The 19,546-nt window shown below is 45.6% G+C and overlaps 1 protein-coding gene across 1 annotated transcript in view; it reads right to left on the bottom strand.

Annotated features, from left to right (window-relative positions):
• The window catches only part of EEPD1 (endonuclease/exonuclease/phosphatase family domain containing 1), a 65,188-nt gene that overhangs the window by 20,330 nt on the left and 25,312 nt on the right, over positions 1-19,546 (bottom strand). The window contains exon 2 of the mRNA XM_080975919.1: positions 4,357-4,408. Within this exon, the coding sequence (XP_080832045.1) occupies positions 4,357-4,408 (52 nt within the window). The remainder of the gene's footprint in view (positions 1-4,356; positions 4,409-19,546) is intronic.

Genomic DNA, 19,546 nt, shown 5'->3' with positions numbered 1-19,546 from the left:
CCACCCTGCACCAAGCTAAGCCACGCTTTTGCTTAGCATATCGTCCAAACCTGGGCTTGTCCTTAAGCTCTCTCTTCACGACATACCCTGTCTGCATTATAAATATAATATATATAGGAAGAAGACTGAGAAGCTGCCTAATCAGTCATTTTGTTCTTCCTGAGTGAAAGATGGTCACAAAACAAGGCTGGAAAAAGGAAAATCCTAGACTGGAAGTATCACTGAGAATTGCTTCCGACAAATGAAAGTTTCAGTATAATTTCCCTCACAGTGAGGTGAGTGAAACCTAACGCAACGAGTCAACTTGAGCTCTCCGGCCTACTGTGATTCCGCTTCATATCTTTCTTGCTTTTTTGCATTTGGCATTCACCAGTTTATTAAGCCTGAGACGCATGATTCAGCCTCGCTCGGTGAAACCCGCTTGGTCAGAAACACCCACAATAAAGGAGAAAAATTGTCAGGCTCCTGTAAAAGGTGCTGCTGGGACAACTGGCTGACAGACAGGCAACGGCTCTCCAAAGCAGTTAGAACTATTGGCTTCTTCTGCCTGTTTGCTTCGGCAAATGTCGTTGTCAGTTCCAGCCACTGACCTCAGGGGCGATGAACTGGGAGGACATACTTTCCAAGGCTGTGTATGCATTATTCCTTTAAGTAACACTGGAAGCACATTGCTTCCCTTAACGAATTATGGGCGCTGTACTTTGCAGAGGGTTGCTGGTTCACTGTAACTCTGTGAAGGGAAAACTGCAGTGCCCAGAATTCTTTGAGGGAAAGAGTATGCTTCAGATGTGCTTTAAAAGTATAGAGTGTATGCAGTCCAAGTCCAGATTGGCTATGTGAGTCGATAGCTCCAGCTGGCTCTGATTCCATTTAGCCTTGATGAACTCTTAGAAAAAGGAGTCGTTGGAAGACCAAAGAGAAGACAGTGATCACTTGGGGGGTGGGGGGAAGCACTTAAAAGCAGAGGTGGGGTTGAATGGAGATGGCTTCTGCGGCTAGGAGATGCTAACTCATACCTACCATACTTTTCCGTGTATAAAACTATGTTATTATCTTTTAAAATCATGCTAAAAAGTGGGGCATAATACATAAGGTGGACGTTTGATTGGTTGCTGCTGCGGCTGTCAGTGGCTATTGTGCGTGTCATTGGTTGCTGCGTCAATGGTTGATGTTGATTGGTCGACACATGCAGGTGAGAAATTTTGGGCACCCCCCCCCCAAAGCTCAAAAACTCTGGGCAATCCTTCCCAAAAGAAGCTCAACAACTTTGTGCCACCTCCCCCCATTTTCTGAAATTTCATGGGGGGACGTCTTATACACAGAAAAGTACAGTGCATTTAAGTTTTAAAGAAAAGCCGCAAAAAAATCAATTATTGTGGTAATAAAACCTTGCTATGCACCAGTTCCCTTTCCCAAAGTTATTTATCTGTGCATGAATATATACGTTACACACAAGCATGCTGCGTGTGCAGAAAAAGTTACATGTTCTCTCAAAGAACTGCCAGGGCTTTGGCACTTTTGAGTCCGTAGAAAGGAGGAGTGTTATTTGGGCAGGGTATAGCTCTCTCTTCTGCTTAACAGTCGTCGCATGAACAGTCTGCTTTGCTGTGAAAGTGATTTAGGACTAACAAAGATAACAATGGGTTTAATCACGATGAAACACTGATCTGGCTGAAATGTATGGAAGTTGATGTGCCGGGGAGACAAGAAAGCCATTGAGAGCGCATTTGTCGAATCTGTTATGTTCCATGCCAGATATGGGAGAAAGAAATGTTCTCTCAGAGCGAGGAAGCTGCGAAATCCATCCATCCTAAACTTGTTTTCACATGTCTATATTTTGTTAGGCGAAGGACAGAAAGCCAGCCAAACGATACAAAATAAGTTTTCGAAACTTTGCAAAAGACGCGCGCGCACACCCCAGTTCATATATAAACGAATATACCGTATTTTTTGCTCTATAAGACTCATTTTTTCCCTCCTAAAAAGTAAGGGGAAATGTGTGTGCGTCTTATGGAGCGAATGTAGGCTGCGCAGCTATCCCAGAAGCCAGAACAGCAAGAGGGATTGCTGCTTTCACTGCACAGCGATCCCTCTTGCTGTTCTGGCTTCTGAGATTCAGAATATTTTTTTCCTTGTTTTCCTCCTCCAAAAACTAGGTGCGTCTTGTGGTCTGGTGCGTCCTATAGAGCGAAAAATACGGTACATTTTCATGCCACTCCTTCTTATAGTGAACTCAGGGGGTAAACAGGAAGGCATCCAAAAAAAGAGGCCACAAAGGTGGGGAGGGAGAAAGGGAGATAGCAGTATGCTCAGAGGAACAACCATGTTTGCAGAAATACAACATTTTGTCAACCGAAAACCCATGAGAAACCACCCTCCGTGCACTCTAAACAACAGCAGCCACGGCCTAATGAGGACTGAGATGGTCACTTGCCATGCTATGTTGATAGACACTTCTAAAAGAAAACATGAAAATGGGGTGTGGTCTGCTACAGAAGAGTAGGACTGGCTGGATGGCATCCTGTGACCCAAGGCAATTGTGGGACATTTCCCACAACAATGCGGAAAGCTGCAGAAATCAGGAAGCTTCGAGAAAAGCTAGTTTTTGTACTGTAGCATCTGAAGAGGGATCCAAAGAATTGCTTTAGGCATGCCCAAAGGGTTACATGCACCCAGTGGGGATTTTTTAAAGCCCCCCCATCTGAAAAGACATGAGAGTTTCTCCCTCTGTCTGTCTGCTTCTGTCTCTCTCTCAAACACACAAACACAGTCATATCGCAAGCTCTGAAACTCAGCTCACTTTCAAAAGTGGTTTGCTGTGCAGAATTGTCAAAGATTCTGTGAGCATGTTGAAAACTTGTATGAACAGTACATAGTCATGTGGTTAATAATTGCAGTCCAGAGAATGTTAAGAGAAAGAAGAGCAGAAGACTCTTACTCTTTTACACGCTGCCTTAGAGCAAATAATAATAATAATAATAATAATAATAATTTATTTATACTGTGGGTTAAACCACACAGCTTAGGACTTGCTGATCAGAAGGTCGGCGGTTTGAATCCCCGCGGCGGGGTGAGCTCTTGTTGCTCGGTCCCTGCTCATGCCAACCTAGCAGTTTGAAAGCACGTCAAAGTGCAAGTAGATAAATAGGTACCACTCCTGCAGGAAGGTAAACGGTGTTTCTGTGCACTGCTCTGGTTTGCCAGAAGCGGCTTAGTGCCAGCCAATAAAGCGAGAGGAGTGCCGCAACCCCAGAGTCGTCTGTGACTGGACCTAATGGTCAGGGGTCCCTTTACCTTTACCCCGCCCATCTGGCTGGGTTCCCCCAGCCACTCTGGGCGGCTTCCAACAGAATATTAAAATACAATAGTTTATCACACATTAAAAGCTTCCCTAAACAGGGCTGCCTTCAGATGTCTTCTAAAGGTCTGGTAGTTGTTTTTCTCTTTGACGTCTGGTGGGAGTGTGTTCCACAGGGCGGGTGCCACTACCGAGAAGGCCCTCTGCCTGGTTCCCTGTAACTTGGCTTCTCGCAACGAGGGAACCGCCAGAAGGCCCTAGGAGCTGGACCTCAGTGTCTGGGTAGAACGATGGGGGTGGAGATGCTCCTTCAGATATACTCGGACGGGGCATAAGAATGAACCAAATTTCCTCTGGCACTGACTGCATTCAGGTGTCATGCTAAACCATGGTTTAGCACTACAACAATAAGTCTCAACAAGCCTTGAGGTTGTGCACTGTCTCCTCCCATCTGGCACAGCTATCAGAAGGAGATTAGAAATTTAGATTAACTACAGTTTAACAGCTGGGATAGCTCAGTCGGTAGAGCCTGAGACTCTTAATCTCAGGTTCATGGATTCAAGCCCCACGTTGGGCATTAGAGGGGGTTGGACTAGATGACCCTCATGGTCCCTTCCAACTCTACAATTCTATGAATGTAACATGTTATCTGAAACTTAAACTGTGGCTAATCTTAACCATGGTCTGTTGAAACAAGCCAGCTTCATAAACCATAGTTTCAAGTTGGCAGGTTTTCACTAACCACAGTTAAAACTGGTTAGTTTGCTCAGGTCCAGACAACATCGCAAGTTGCTGCAAATCTAAAACAGAAAAGGAAACGTCCACACTCCTGCTCAAGTTGCACAAAAGAGAAGTGGGAGGAGGTGCGGCCACACAAGCCCAAAGATCACCGCAGTCCATCCTTACCATGCTCAACTAGCATTATATCTGGTGCAATATGTAGTATGAAGTGAAGGGGATCTATACTATATGAATCACAGTAAACAGGGAATCCTATAGCTAAAAGAAGAGTTGTGCTTGAAAAGATGTGTGCAAGCTCTACAAACAGGTGGAAATACCTTTTCCAGTGCATCTCTGTCCACCAGCTCCTGCACAGCCAAAAGCTTGATGCTGGAAGAGAAAAAACAGCAAAAGAAGTCATTTTAAAACCAAGTAAAAGTAGCTCCTGAAAGTTTGAAAACCCTCATATGGCATGCTAGTCAGCCATTTACAACGGTGTAGTCCCACGCAGTCATTAAATCCCCATCTATCTTGCAAAAGAATGAACTGCAAGAGCTTACGCTACTTCCCTGGACACAGCTGACTTTGACTGCTCTGATACAGTGTGGGCAAGCAGGTTCTTGGCTGAGAACCCAACTACCATACCAGAATGCTGCATGCAAGAATCAACAGCGTGAAGTGGGAGTTGCTTTATTTACATCTGAAAGGCAGCTCCTTGACTGCTAAGTTTGTTTGAAGAGCTGCCTTGCTAGATCAGCCAGAGAAGCAAAGTGGTGAAGCGTTTCTTTGTCAACCTTGGCTAACCAGGTGCTTCTGGGAAGTTCACAAGCAAGACGTGCAGGGGGCAAAACAACCCTTGTGATTTATCCTGAAAGTCAGGTATTAATAGGTCTACCGTTTTGAACCTAGAAGCTCCATTTTGCTCTCACAGTTAATCAAAATATATCCACTCCCTACAAATTTGCCTGATCCTTGTCTTTTGGTTTTTTTCATTTTTTTTTTTAAATTAACATAATTGTTACAAAATATAAGCAAAACACTGCAAATACGTACACACATATACACTTCAAATAAGCACATATACATGAAAAAAGAAAAAAAGAAAAAAGGAAGAAAAGAAAAAAGAAAAAGGAAAAATTGGAAGAATTTCTTCCAAATTTATTCTACAAATATCTCGATATTAAAATAATAATAAAATTTCATTGACTGACTTCCATCGCTTACACTGCACTTCCTATATACATTTTAAGCAAGATTGTATCTGTTATTCCATATTTTTCCCATACAATCTCACACAAATATTCTAATCAATAGGTTTTCTAAATCTTTCATAAATCTATTCTAAACACAACCAACACCTTACATTTAATCCTTGTCTACATAAATAATCATTTAGACATTTAGACATTATTTCTGGATTATAGTTTTTTGTTTTTGTCTTATCAAATCAGTCAACTCTGCTAATTCCAAGTATTCGCAAAAGATCCTTGTCTTTTGAAGAGTCACTCCAGCTACTGCTAACCACCACTTCTAGGGGTAATGGTTCACAAAAGCACATCATACGGTCCACAGAATCACAGACATGGCGGTCAAGGGAGGAGGGCCCTGCCACTGGAGTCCATAAATCTTCTCTTACATACCAGGAAACTTCTCCACCTGGCTTGGTATTGAGGGCCTGGGCATAAGAGACAGACTGGGGATGCTGCTGAAGGCCATCTCTGGCACAGTGGTGGCGAACCCAGGGACAATTGGAGATGAGGGATGGAGTTAGACCAGCTTTGCCCCAGATACCTCCCCAGGAGGGGAGCCCTCTTGGCTAACGGGAGGGCAGCAGAGGCGGCTCCTTGGTGGGTGATACTGGGCTTGGAGTATTCAGCATCATGGGGCTGAATACTTTTGTGGCAGCCCTCAAGGCATGTCCCTGGGATCTGGGCCTCCTCTCAGCCTGCTGGGGTCCTTCTCTGGGTTGAATTTTTCTTGGGATCCCATCTTCTCATTCCGCAGCCTACTGTGACCTTCCCTGTGGTCGTCCACTTCCAGCTTCCTGATAGCCTCTCACTTTCCTTCCTTTCCATGACATCTGCAATAGACTCAGGACACCCTGGAGGAGAAGGTACTTAGTCTGAGGCTGCTTCTAGATCCATCACCGTGGACACAGTTGTCCTCAGCGGCTGGGGTACTGTTTAGCAGCTTTGGCTTTTAAGACAGCTAGGTTATTCCTGGATCTTGATAGTTTGACCACATGCACTGGTAGCCTCAACACTGGATTACTGTAATGGGCTCTTTGTGTGGCTACTCTTGAGGTTAGTCCAGAGGCTACAGGTGCACTGGCAGAACAGCAACTAGGCTGCTTATGGAGACAGACTGGCACAAGCATACAACACCTTGTTTGTGGGATCTGCATGGGCTCCCCATCTGCAGTTCAATATTTTGGTGCTAACATATGAGGTGCTACAGAATCGAGTTGCTTGAGAGACTGCCTTATGCCTTAAATACTCAGAAAGGCACTACAACCTGCAAGGGAGTTTCTCCTTCAAGTTCCTAACATACCAAAAGCTCACGCCACAGTAATTTGGAGAAGGGCTTCCCCTGTTTCGTGGAACAGCATCTCTGCTGAGATAAGACAGGTGCTCAAAATCTGTACTTTCCGGAAGAAGAAGAAGAGTTTGGACTTGATATCCCGCCTTTCACTCCCCTTAAGGAGTCTCAAAGCGGCTAACAATCTCCTTTCCCTTCCTCCCCCACAACAAACACTCTGTGAGGTGAGTGGGGCTGAGAGACTTCAAAGAAGTGTGACTAGCCCAAGGTCACCCAGCAGCTGCATGTGGAGGAGCGGGGAAGCGAACCCGGTTCCCCAGATTACGAGACTACCGCTCTTAACCACTACACCACACTGGCTCCAGCCAGTGGAAACAGCCAAAAACATTTTTTAATTCAATTAGCTTTTCCAGCTGGGTGAAAAGATTTCTGCCATAGATGTTCCTTTTGTATGATTTGTAAACCCAACTTTGGTTGTTTTTCTCCTATTTTAGAAAACTATTTTTAGTTGTTTTTATGCTAGGTTTGTAAATCACCCTAAGACTCACGTGAAAGGTGATTCCTGAATTTATAAAATACTATTAATGACAACAACAGCTGTTATTGCATCCATTTGTCATTACTCGAATAGGCTGCTCTGTATAATTAAACCCATCTACAAAGTTGCCTAATAAAATCCAGATTGATTCTGGCAATCTTTTCTTATAATGGGTGCACACAGATAGAGCCACATGCCCCAAAATGCTGTAGAAAGAGAAGCAGAGGGACAGAAATGAGAGTTTGCCATTGACTTTAGCCCAACCCCTGTGCTGACTCATGAAAACATGAGGCTCGTAAAGAAGCGTAAGCACCAAGCGAGGATTTATAGCACTGCATAGGGAAGGAGAGATCGTTTATCTAAACGGCGCAAGGCAACCTGCCATCCATGGCTGCTGTAGAAAGCAGAACTGATTGGATATCCTCTGTGGTTTTTACAGGACATGCAGTGCAACTGATCTAAAAATAGGAGGCAGCTATTGCTGGCTGTCCAATAGATTACACTCCTCCAAGGGCTACAAAGGTTGACTTTAAAAAAATAATAATTCTGCAATTATATCGACAGCCTTAGAGAATAATCATCCACAGAAGTGGCACAGTGTAGAGTCCAGAACTCAAATCCACAGTGAGTCTCCAACTGGCAACTTAAGGAGGATCAGAAATTCCACCTGTGTGCAACTGGGGTGAAATGGTGAGAAATGCAGGGAGACCAGTTGCACCAACAAGGAAGCCTAATATTTATTCTAGTAAGCCACAGCAGATCAGGTGGGTAACCTTTTGGCCCCTTTAAAGGCTTCTGGGTCAGGATTGCTCCGCGCTGCTCACTAATCAGAGCAACTAGCTCTCACTGCTGCCTCAGATTGCCTTGGCCTCACCTCCTAAACTCAACCGTAAGCCCAGTCTGCCAAGTTGAAGAAAGACAAGTTCATTCAAACTTTGCCAGCTGGCTTCAACCCACCAAGGAACAGGGTGTACCTGGAATGTACCAGAGAATCCACAGAGACCCAAAGTCATTCTCGGCACAATATACTTGTTTGTTTCATCCTGGTCAGATGGACAGTTCCAAAATTTTGACACAATGAGAACCCCTAAATTAAGGAAATCAAAGCAGCTCTCTCTGGGTACAAAATGAAGATACTTGTGTCCTGACCTGGTACAAATGCGTTCAAGGGGAAGGAGTCAATAAGAGCCAAGGGAGAGAAGAATCCCCATTGAACTGGGAAGAACAGTGTTTTTCCCAATGTGTGAAGGCAAGCAGCCTTCACACACCTGGCAGGTGCAAACATTATCTCCCAGTCTGCAAATACTTCATATCATCAGTTGTCACATGGTCATTTGCATTCATCCACTATCAACCAGCTAATGGGAGAGGCAGGCATAGCCACCTGACAATGTTGTACCGACTGCAGAAGAGATCCTTAAACTCATTCATAAAAAGGAGGTGTAGACTTAAAAGCAACAACTGGGCTTCCTTACTGGATAACTGCAATCGGCTAACACAAGCCTATTGTCTTCCATAGCTTTCAGGGACCAGGCTTGTAAGGTTTCGTAGCCCCGTATCTGGTGGTACCAATGGCACACCATCGTCCAGAACAGAAGCTCTTCTTACAAGAAGCCACTGTATCTGCCCATCAACGAAAGAGCAACCATTCATAGCTGAAAACGTTGCATGAGTGATGGATGAGAAAGAGATAAATTATGTCACTGAGCTTTGCATCAACGGGTAAGGGAAGAATCGAAATAAAGCCATCAGTTGGAAATATATTTTGAATAAGGTGGGAAGTTTGGCAAAGGCGCCTAAGAAATTCACAATAGTCAACACAGTAACTCACTCATTTGACACTGGGAAAACAAACAAAGGCTTTCTGACAAAGATAATATATTGTCTGTGTCATGTTTCAACATGGCAACATAAAATTACTCACACATTTTTCACAATGCTAGGAAGGTTCTTAAGCCTGATAATGTATGAAGTGGGATTTGGTGTGTTTTTTTCATCCATCCCTAAGTAACTTGTTCAACTGGCGATTGAGCCTGAGGTTATATGATGTCACATCAAACAATTCTTATCCCACACTTTCAAGGGCATTTCCTCATCACTTTCCTTCCTGCAAAAAGTGGGGCTTGGAAGCAGGTTTGATGTGCAACAGCAGCAAATCCACTTAGAATCACCGAATCTTTAATTGAACAACATGACTTTCCCTGGATGCAATTAAGCCTCTCAAAAAGTAGCAACAGTCTAGAAGCAGTTACACTCCCTGCCACACAGTTCCCATCATTTTTATTCTTCTTGGATCTTTGTTTCCATGGAAATGCAGGTTTAAAAAAACCTACGGTCTCCTACACACACCCGGTAATGCAGATTGCATCAGTTAAAGAACTGAAAGTATGACTTTTTAATCCAGTACTAATAAATTTCTTCATAGCAAAAACAGGCAAAGGAGTTAACTATGACTCAAGCAGTTAATATAATAAAGAGAAAAAGAATGTTTTTGGGGTTTGGGGGGGATACACTGAAGTTCAGATGAAATGGGGTGGCTTTTTGTAAGGCTGTCTGCAGCAGATGAATATTACTAATCCTTGAGTTCTTCCAACACATTTTGCCTAGGGCTGGTAGTGATGTGCTTCTCTGTCAGCTAACGAGGGATTTCTCCCATATTATACAGGCACTGCCCATTTAGCACAGGGGCTCCATTCCCGCCCCCAGTACGTGTCAGCAGAACATGGATAAGCATGACCCCACCCCCGTTACGTTGCCTCACGCCCTCATATTGCCTTCTTCCGGGTCCAAAAGGACCCACGTGTTGGCTATTGCATGCCATTCGGACACACCTAAAATGGTTGCCATTTGTACGTAAACAATACCAGAAAGCCCCCAAGAGTTCTTCCTTCTGGAATGACAACAGTGCCTTATTTAACTTTGCCACATGGAGAGCAGCGCATAAGACCCCAACTATTCTGATGTTCATACTGTTAAAGTTTTTTTGAGTGGGGCTCAAACCCTAGTGGTAGGATTTTGATTATTTGGAGCATTGAATGGAAGGTTGGAGGCCAGTGGAAAAGCACAGGCTAAGCTTCCTGTCTAGTGAGGGCCTCACCTGCGACAGAGGCATGAACCTGAGAAAAAGTGTTGACAGCCCATCCAAGAGGAATTCTTGGGTCTAGGCAGACAGAGGGTGCCATGGTGATGAGGTGTGTGCTTGAGGGGACAGGAGAAGAAAGTATTTACAGAAAGGCATGCTGGGAAGAAGAGGGAGAGGACAAAGAGAGAGATCCATCTTGGGCAGGTTGGCTGAAGGCTGGCTGGGAAAGCTGCTTTTGACTCCAGTGCTGCACTGCCATGGGGAAGAAGCCCCTCTTGAGAGGACCATGCTGTAAGATCTGGACTCTCTCCATCTAAACTCAGGTGTAAGTATGTGAATAAAGCACATTTCTTAAAGCTACGACTATCTCTGCCGCACCTTCAATTCTCCAAAGGCACACAGCCCCTGGTGAGTGCCCAGAACCCGCTGGAATCTTGCTACTGCTCAGCAGAGAGTGGGGGCGGCACCCAACTTTGGTAACAATACCTAAGTATCAGCTACCATAACTTGAACCCTGTTGAAGGATACAGAAAACAGAAGCGACTCCTCCCTCCTCTTCTTCTAAGAAGCTAAACCAAAGATCATCAACCTTTCTTGGCCCATGGGAACATTTTGTTTTTCTGATTTTTGAGCAAGTGCCATGGGTGCCGTCTCCTTGCCCCATCAGCATGCCACACACACACGGAATGAATGTGCACACAAACTTCATTTTTCCAAAGATAAAATGTTGTTGTTTAGTCGTTTAGTCGTGTCCGACTCTTCATGACCCCCTGGACCAGAGCACGCCAGGCACTCCTGTCTTCCACTGCCTCCCGCAGTTTGGTCAGACTCATGTTGGTAGCTTCGAGAACACGGTCCAACCATCTCGTCCTCTATCATCCCCTTCTTCTTGTGCCCTCCATCTTTCCCAAAATCAGGGTATTTTCCAGGGAGTCTTCTCTTCTCATGAGGTGGCCAAAGTATTGGAGCCTCAGCTTCAGGATCTGTCCTTCCAGTGAGCACTCAGGGCTGATTTCCTTAAGAATGGAGAGGTTTGATCTTCTTGCAGTCCATGGGACTCTCAAGAGTCTCCTCCAGCACCATAATTCAAAAGCATCAATTCTTTAGCGATCAGCCTTCTTTATGGTCCAGCTCTCACTTCCAAAGGTAAAATAAGAATGAGCAAACACACCAAAACTAACCGTATTTTTCGCTCTATAAGACGCACCAGACCACAAGACGCACCTAGTTTTTTGAGAGGAAAACAAGAAAAAAATATTCTGAATCTCAGAAGCCAGAACAGCGAGGGATCACTGCGCAGTGAAAGCAACAATCCCTCTTGCTGTTCTGGCTTCTGGGATAGCTGCGCAGGCTGCATTCACCCTATAAGACGCACACACATTTCCACTTACTTTTTAGGAGGGAAAAAGTGAGTCTTATAGAGCAAAAAATACGGTAATATGAACCTTGAAAAGCACCTCAATGGGAAAGAGGCAGTGGGAAAGCATCCCTCTTCTAACTTAGCTCTATGTACTTTTAAAGGGAGAAAACAGTAGCCACCCGAGGCTCCTCGTGACCAAGGGGCAGTGATGGAAGAGGGTGCGCCAGAGACTTCATGGGTGCCAGGAGAAGAGCTCACGGGGACCCTTGCACCCACAGACACCATTCCAGCAGCCCCTGTGCTATAAACACTAGCTGCAGGCATTACTTTTGTTGGGTACGCCAAACTGTACAGGATAGGACAAAGTCCGCAGCAGCTTCAGTAAGCCTCAGTGCAGATAAGCAGACTTGCCACTGAGTGCAACTAGACAGCTGGCCAACTTGGGAGATGGCCGTTACGCCTCCTGGAAAGCAAAGGCAATGCCTCTGCCACAACCTCAACATGCAGGGAACCACAGTGCCCAGGGCAAGAAATGGCACGCTCTTAAGCAGAAGCATCCAAGTAATAAAGAAGAAAAAGAGAGATCATAAAAGCTAATTAGGAGCACCAGAAGAGTACAGTAAACTAATTTCCTGCATGTGCTGCTTGTTACGGGAGTTACATGTGTTGTATACACCTTCTAAATCAGGGGTCAGCAACCTTTTTCAGCTGTGGGCCGGTCCATCGTCCCTCAGACCTTGTGGGGGGGCCGGACTATATTTGGGGGAGGGGGGGGAAATGAACGAATTCCTATGCCCCACAAATAACTGAGAGATGCATTTTAAATAAAAGAACACATTCTCCTCATGTAAAAACACGCTGATTCTCGAACCATCCGCGGGCTGGGTTGAGAAGGCGATTGGGCCGCAGCCAGCCCCTGGCCCTTAGGTTATCTAAAGATAAAGGTAAAGGGACCTCTGACCATTAGGTCCAGTTGCAGACGACTCTGGGGTTGTGGCGCTCATCTCGCTTTATTGGCCGAGGGAGCCGGTGTACAGCTTCCGGGTCATGTGGCCGGCATGACTAAGCCGCTTCTGGCGAACCAGAGCAGCGCACAGAAACGCCGTTTACCTTCCCGCCGGAGTGGTACCTATTTATCTACTTGCACTTTGACGTGCTTTCGAACTGCTGGGTTGGCAGGAGCAGGGACTGAGCAACGGGAGCTCACCCCATCGCGAGGATTCGAACCGTTGACCTTCTGATCGGCAAGTCCTAGGCTCAGTGGTTTAACCCACAGCGCCACCCACATCACGTATTTAGGTTGCCTACCCCAGATCTAAATCTTATTTCCAGCATGCAGTCTGATGAAAAGAACTGGCATTTAAAAACACATGATATTGTGAAAGTCCTTTTGAAACAACGCATATACAGTAATCACTTTCAGCTTTTCCCGAGTTCAACGTAGCTGACTCCCCACCTGTGAGTGAGCTTAGGATTCTAGCCGTGAGACTGGAGAAGATACAATGCTGGCAAGTAAAACAGGGAAGAGCCTTGGGAAAGCGTGTTCTCCTTCATGGAGAGCACGTGTTGCGGTGGGGTCTGCTGAGCCACCCCTCTGTTACCAGGCAGGGTCTCTAAAGATGGCCTGGGGCAGTGATTGGTTCACTGGGTTGCTGGGGTAAACGTTATGTTGCAATTTTGGTGGGAGGGGTAAAATGTTTAAATACTCTGCACGCAGCCTGGAGCTTTCTCTCTGCTGCGTGCAACGGATCACCCGCCCACCCGCCCTTGAGTAAGGGGTTGTTGCATTGACCTTGCTATGCCTGTCATGGGGTCGTCTGCCGTTGGGGCAGGGGCCTGGTAGGAATTTTGTCCATCTGGCTGATTGGCTGGCGCCATTTGGTTTTTGCCTACTGCGTAGCAAATCGTCACAACTTGTAAGGTTGCGGTTAGGCATTGGTTATAAATTGGTGGAGGAGGGGTTAGGATAGGCTGGGTCTGCCCCTCCATGGTTGCAGCGGAAAGGGAATTCCGTTAAAGGAATCCTGGGGCTTGCCATCTTTTCGTCCAATCCCTGGAATGGGACTAGGGCCGGCAAGCCTTCGGGGAGCATGCGGATGAGAATTGAGGGTCTGTGACTCAGCTCCATTTCTCCCCGACTTGCTTTCCCCCGCACTGTCTTTCGGTGGTGCCCAGGCGGGGGGACAGATAGTCTTAACCAATGCCTAAACAACCACTCACGGTTTTGTATTTAAAAAAAGTTGTGGCCAAAATTATGCCAAAAACCTTAAACAAAAATTAAGTGTGCGTTGTGAGTTATTTGGGGGGTGGCTTGGGGACCTCGACACGCAAGACATGTTTTGACCCTTCAGTCCTCTGCTCAGCGGCATGAATTCCCCTTCCCCTCCACGGATGGCCTCAACTATGGCTTAGTAGATGTGCAGGCAGGCATTCCTAAGACTGCCTCCTGATTTGCAAACCATAGTTTCCAGACAGACAGCATCACACTGGAACTGGGCCTTGATCTGTCAATAGAGTATCCTTTCATAAAAACAAAATTCTAATCTAATCTAACCCGTATTTGTTTGCTATTACGTTAACGGGGGGGGGGGGGGGATTAATCCCATCTTACTGTGCTCTAAAATAGTCTACTTGCAATTATGAAATAACCGCTCTATCATTTTTTAAAAGCAGGGTTTGTCTGTTTTTGCCAGACAGATTGGGGGATAACAGTCTTTGTGTGTCTTCTGACAGAGGCATTTACATTGGGTTTGGATGTGTCATTTAACTGATTAAAATAAAATTAAAATCCTCTCTACTGGAAGAGGTAAGGCCAGCATTCAAAACAAAGATCTGAAGGCCATAAAAACAATAGTTGGCTTACAACCTCCAGAAGACTGAACATGATTATTTTGCAGATAAATAAGCTTTTCTGTTTGGCTCCTTCGCTTTGTTCTTCTGAATTTCCCTTGCGGGTTACACTTTGATGCTTCTAAAATATCTTTTCCTCCCTCTGATTCTCCCTCACTGCCCCAATGGAAGGACTGGAGAGCCCTTTATTAAATTGTGTGATTTATTATTTTTAGAGGATGTGCAAATTTTGAAACATGGCCAGTGACGTCTCATCGTTCCTTGATATAAAACAAAGCTAAAAATAAAATTAAAGGGCTGCATGAGGAACTCAGAAATAGCAGGGAGATTGTTTTTCTTAGGAATTTACCATTTGAGGAGCTTAGTTTTGTGTGCTTGCCAAACGGCTTTAAACCCTGGAAGCAATCAAATGTAATTTAAGGTTGTCTAATTCCCTGCTTTTACAGAGCGCCTCAGCTAAACCCTAAATCCTATGGAGTCTTTCAGTGAGAAAACTTTCATCTTCTGTTAATTCTCAACAGTTTTACGCTCCTTAGGCTATATTTTTGACCCACTTGCACATTACAGACTTTCACCTATATTTTCTTTTCTGTGACATGAGTGCTGGGGACCATGCCTTGAAAGGGACAGAGCACGAAACTGCTGCTCATCTCATGCAATGTCAAGTGTGACGTTTTCCTCTGTGCATACACACTGTGGAGCCGCCATCAGTCAGCGCTTCCACACATATTTTCACGTGGATAACAATCAGGCATATAAAAATCAACTACAGCTTTATTGGTTACTAGCAGTTTCATACCTAGCACTGGCTGGGAATGCTAAGAAACAAAACAAAACAAAAAATCAGTGTAGTTTTGAAAGGCTCAGTCTACAATATAGGTAGGCAAACTAAGGCCCAGGGGCCGGATCCGGCCCAATCGCCTTCTAAGTCTGGCCCACAGATGGTCTGGGAATCAGCATGTTTTTACATGAGTAGAATGTGTCCTCTTATTTAAAATGCATCTCTGGGTTATTTGTGGGGCATAGGAATTCGTTCATCCCCCCCAAAAAAATAGTCTGGCCCCCCACAAGGTCTGAGGGACAGTGGACTGGCCCCCTGCTTAAAAAGTTTGCTGACCCCTGGTCTACAAACGTGATTCAAAATGGCGCCCAACTGTATCCAGACAAAGGACTCAGCTTATGAACATGTGACACCAGATGGCGCTGCAGAGCAGCGATCCATCACCAATGGGATTTTGCATTGAGAGTTTTTATAGTGTTTTCCCCTATAGCGGTTTTTTTTATCAGTATAGATCCAGCCAAGGACCCAAACCTGTTCCCTGATCTCAGGAACCACCGGACAAAATTTGGTTACAATATCTGGAGAGGTGTCCAAATGCAGAGAGAACACCCAGACAACTTCCCAAAATATATGTTTGTAACAGCTTTTCAGTGTATTATGTATTTAACTCTATCACCAATCCATTTCTCCGTTGTAATTTGTAATTGCAGGCACTTTCAAAGCAGCAATTTGCAATGGCACATGCCTTTTTCTTTTTAATGAGACCATGAACTTTCCAATTTTGCAAACGTCTCCCGAGTTTCATGCGGGAAGCTGCATCACTGTTAAAACCAGCAATAGAGAAATTGAAGCTAGTGGCCTATACTTAGTGGGCCATTCTAATTTTTAAAAACCACAAAATAAGCAATAGGATTTCTCCATTAGGATGCAGATGTCCCCCTCCCACAAGGAGAAGCTAGATGGTGCCATATGAAACTTCAAGCTGCAGGTCTGTGAGTAGCCAGAGCCCCACACAGACATTGCTCTGTGTACTACTGGCCAATATTGCCACGGCTTTAAATATCAAATGTCAAGTGCTTCTGATTCAAACATTAAGGACTGTCTCTCGGCTTTCTCTGTAATTCTAATCCACAGTAACATATAATTTTCTCCCAGGTCTGCAAGGAGGAAAATAGGTTGAATCGACTTGACCGTAGCCAAATGATGCCCCTTTTCTTTGTGAAGTTACACAAAACAGGTCCTGCCAATTTTAACACACAACACAGTGGCTCCAACTTAGGTTGCAACAAGAGGGAAAGAACAGCGATTGGCAGAGTTCTCCTGTGCAAAGAAAACTCTGAAGAATAGGGAGTTTCTCTCTGAGGTACACCATGGATAACCACATTCAGAATAAATACATCTTTTGTTATATAGCTACGCTTGAAAGCCAGAGGTTCTGCAAAAATAGTTTGGGAACAACCACTAGCAATTGGGAATGTTCAAAATGGCTTCTACACAAATGCTACCTGATAAAATTGAAATTTGATGCCAGGGCACTTGGGATGTATGTATCTATAAAAAGGAAAAGGGACCCCTGACCATTAGGTCCAGTCGTGGCTGACTCTGGGGTTGCGGCGCTCATCTCACTTTACTGGCCGAGGGAGCCGGCGTACAGCTTCCGGGTCATGTGGCCAGCATGACTAAGCCGCTTCTGGCAAACCAGAGCAGCGCACGGAAATGCCATTTACTTTCCCGCCGGAGCGGTACCTATTTATCTACTTGTACTTTGACGTGCTTTTGAACTGCTAGGTTGGCAGGAGCAGGGACCGAGCAACGGGAGCTCACCCTGTCGCAGGGATCTGAACCGCCGACCTTCTGATTGGCAAGTCCTAGGCTCTGTAGTTTAACCCACAGCACCACCCACGTCCCCCTATGTATCTATACTGTAGACCTAAAACGGTACCTTCCTTCCTCTCTTTCTTTCTTTCCTTCTTTCTTTCCAGAGAATACTGGAAACAGTAGTTCAGTGAAATCGGATTGTGGTATAGAGATCTTCCTTTGCACAGAAATTTCTTAGCATTGCCAATAAACTACAAATCCCACAATTCTTCGGAGGGAGCTCTGAAGCTGATCTGATATAAAACCAATATAAGTTTGTAGTGTAAACTTTTCTAGGGAAAGTCCGTCCACTGACCTATGCTCTCTATGTTGTCTTTCATGATTCATTCACCTCGCCCTCTGTTCAACTGCTGCATTTATCTCTGTAATAAACAGATCGTGTCCCCTGTGGTGAGAGTCTCCCAACTGCCCAATCTGATAACCTATCAAAGTGGGAAAGGAATGACACACGCATATTGATGCTGGAGTATCACTACACGAACATAGCAATGATACTGTAAAAAGTTATAAAGGGAACTTCGTTCAGGAAGGGCGAAAGCGTTTCAAGCCAAAGTGCCAGATCTTTGCTCCCACAGCTCAGCAAGATTCAGTTTTGCACGGACAGGTGGAGACCTCCTGACCCCGGGCAACACCCGCGTGGAATAATGCCTCAAGACAACATGTTATGGGATTAAAATTTGGCCACAACTTTATTAAAAAACTCCTGATGTAGGGAGACCTTGGCTTAGGCTTTGGGCGTTTATCCCTCCCAGTCCCTGGCTGGGGATCTGGGGAACATCAGGGTTATCCAGGATATGTGGGGATTGGGCTGGCTTTGGAGAACGTCTGTTCAAGCAGAGAGAGCCCGCCCACCCGCCATTTTGCTACCGATGCAGGGAAGAGCAATGACAACGTCTCGGCGTATGGCCAATGCCTCCCCTCAAAACAACCCCTTTGACGGGGAACCCTGGGATCGCCACTGCGGGGGGGGGGGGGCGTGGGTCACAGCTTCACGCCCCCCCCCCCCATTTAGGGAATATAGACTGAAGGATTCTGCCCAAGGCCTGAAACCGCCAAAGTTGTGACGTTTTGCTACGGGGAAGGCAAAACCTGCCAATGAAGGAAAATTCCTTTCCGGCCCTTCAACAGCGACCATAGCGTAGCAGCGCCCGCGTACCTGTGGAGAAGAGGTTAACCTGCAAAAGCAGGCTTAGCTAAGGGAGGGCAGGGAAGCCAGCCTAGCAACCCAAAGCAATCACTTTTGGACCGGCATGGTCCGAGAGGCCCGGGGAGTTTCCCATGACAGGCTTAGCACAAGACGTCTAACCACCAGTTTCTGGAGTGTATTCCTCTTTTATATATGCCTATCAGCAAAACTGAAATATTCTCTTGGATTTTATGTTGCAGAGAGGGAAAGCATATGCAAATCTCTTCCCCCACCCCAAGAAAGATAGCCTCTCTGTACACAGGGAAATAGGGACGCGGGTGGCACTGTGGTCTAAACCACAGAGCCTAGGGCTTGCTGATCAGAAGGTAAGGGGTTCGAATCCCCGCAAAGGGGTGAGCTCCCGTTGCTCGGTCCCAGCTCCTGCCAATCTAGCAGTTTGAAAGCACGTTAAAGTGCAAGTAGATAAATAGGTACCGCTCCGGCGGGAAGGTAAATGGCATTTCCGTGCACTGCTCTGGTTCGCCAGAAGCGGCTTAGTCATGCTGGCCACATGACCCGGAAGCTGTACGCTGGCGCCCTCAGCCAATAAATCGAGATGAGCGCCGCAACCCCAGAGTCGGTCACGACTGGACCTAATGGTCAGGGGTCCCTTTACCTTTACTTACACAGGGAAATAGCACACACGTCAAGTCTAGCGTGCAATTCCTCTATTTACAAGATTTTATTTATTTTTGAGAAGTGGTGGAATCCATGTGGGCCTTATCACTTGATTTTGCCGATGTCACACAGCCCCATGAGCAGATTGGCAAACTGCTGCACTTGTGTAGCGATTACTCATGCAAATGGGAATCCCTGTCATCTGTCAGATACAGATGTGACAGATTTCCTGCTCTCTGCACATCCTTTTATTACTTGCGTGCCACACAAATCATGTGGTGGCATGTGGCAATGACTACCTGCATGGCTCAAATCAATTAGCCAACTGCAGGTATATTTATGGTGCTTACGCGATGTCATTGATCATGACTAACTTGGGGGGAATGGGACCTAATTTCACTGCCTTCAAACTCTGGGAAACAAAACAGCCAGTGCCCCCAACCCTGGATTCATTTTTCATTTCCCCTTGGTATGGTATGATGGCACTCAATCTCAGCAGCTAAATCTCAGACTTCTGGCTCCTCTGTTTTCAGCCAGGCAGATGTTTGTTTCCAGACATTCCTGAAAAAGGAGGTAGCACTTTTCAGCAATAGTGGAGATACTTTGGATGAGAGGAAAATTATGTCTGTGATTGACACGGGCTGTGTCTTGTTGTACCGGTTATGTAAAATAAAAACATCTGTACACACAGCAAGGG

Source organism: Podarcis pityusensis, assembly GCF_964106645.2.
Source record: "Podarcis pityusensis genome assembly, chromosome: 12".
NCBI classification, from domain to species: domain Eukaryota; kingdom Metazoa; phylum Chordata; class Lepidosauria; order Squamata; family Lacertidae; genus Podarcis; species Podarcis pityusensis.
Note: the sequence above shows the minus strand (reverse complement) of the source record. Positions and strands in the feature narration are given on the sequence as shown.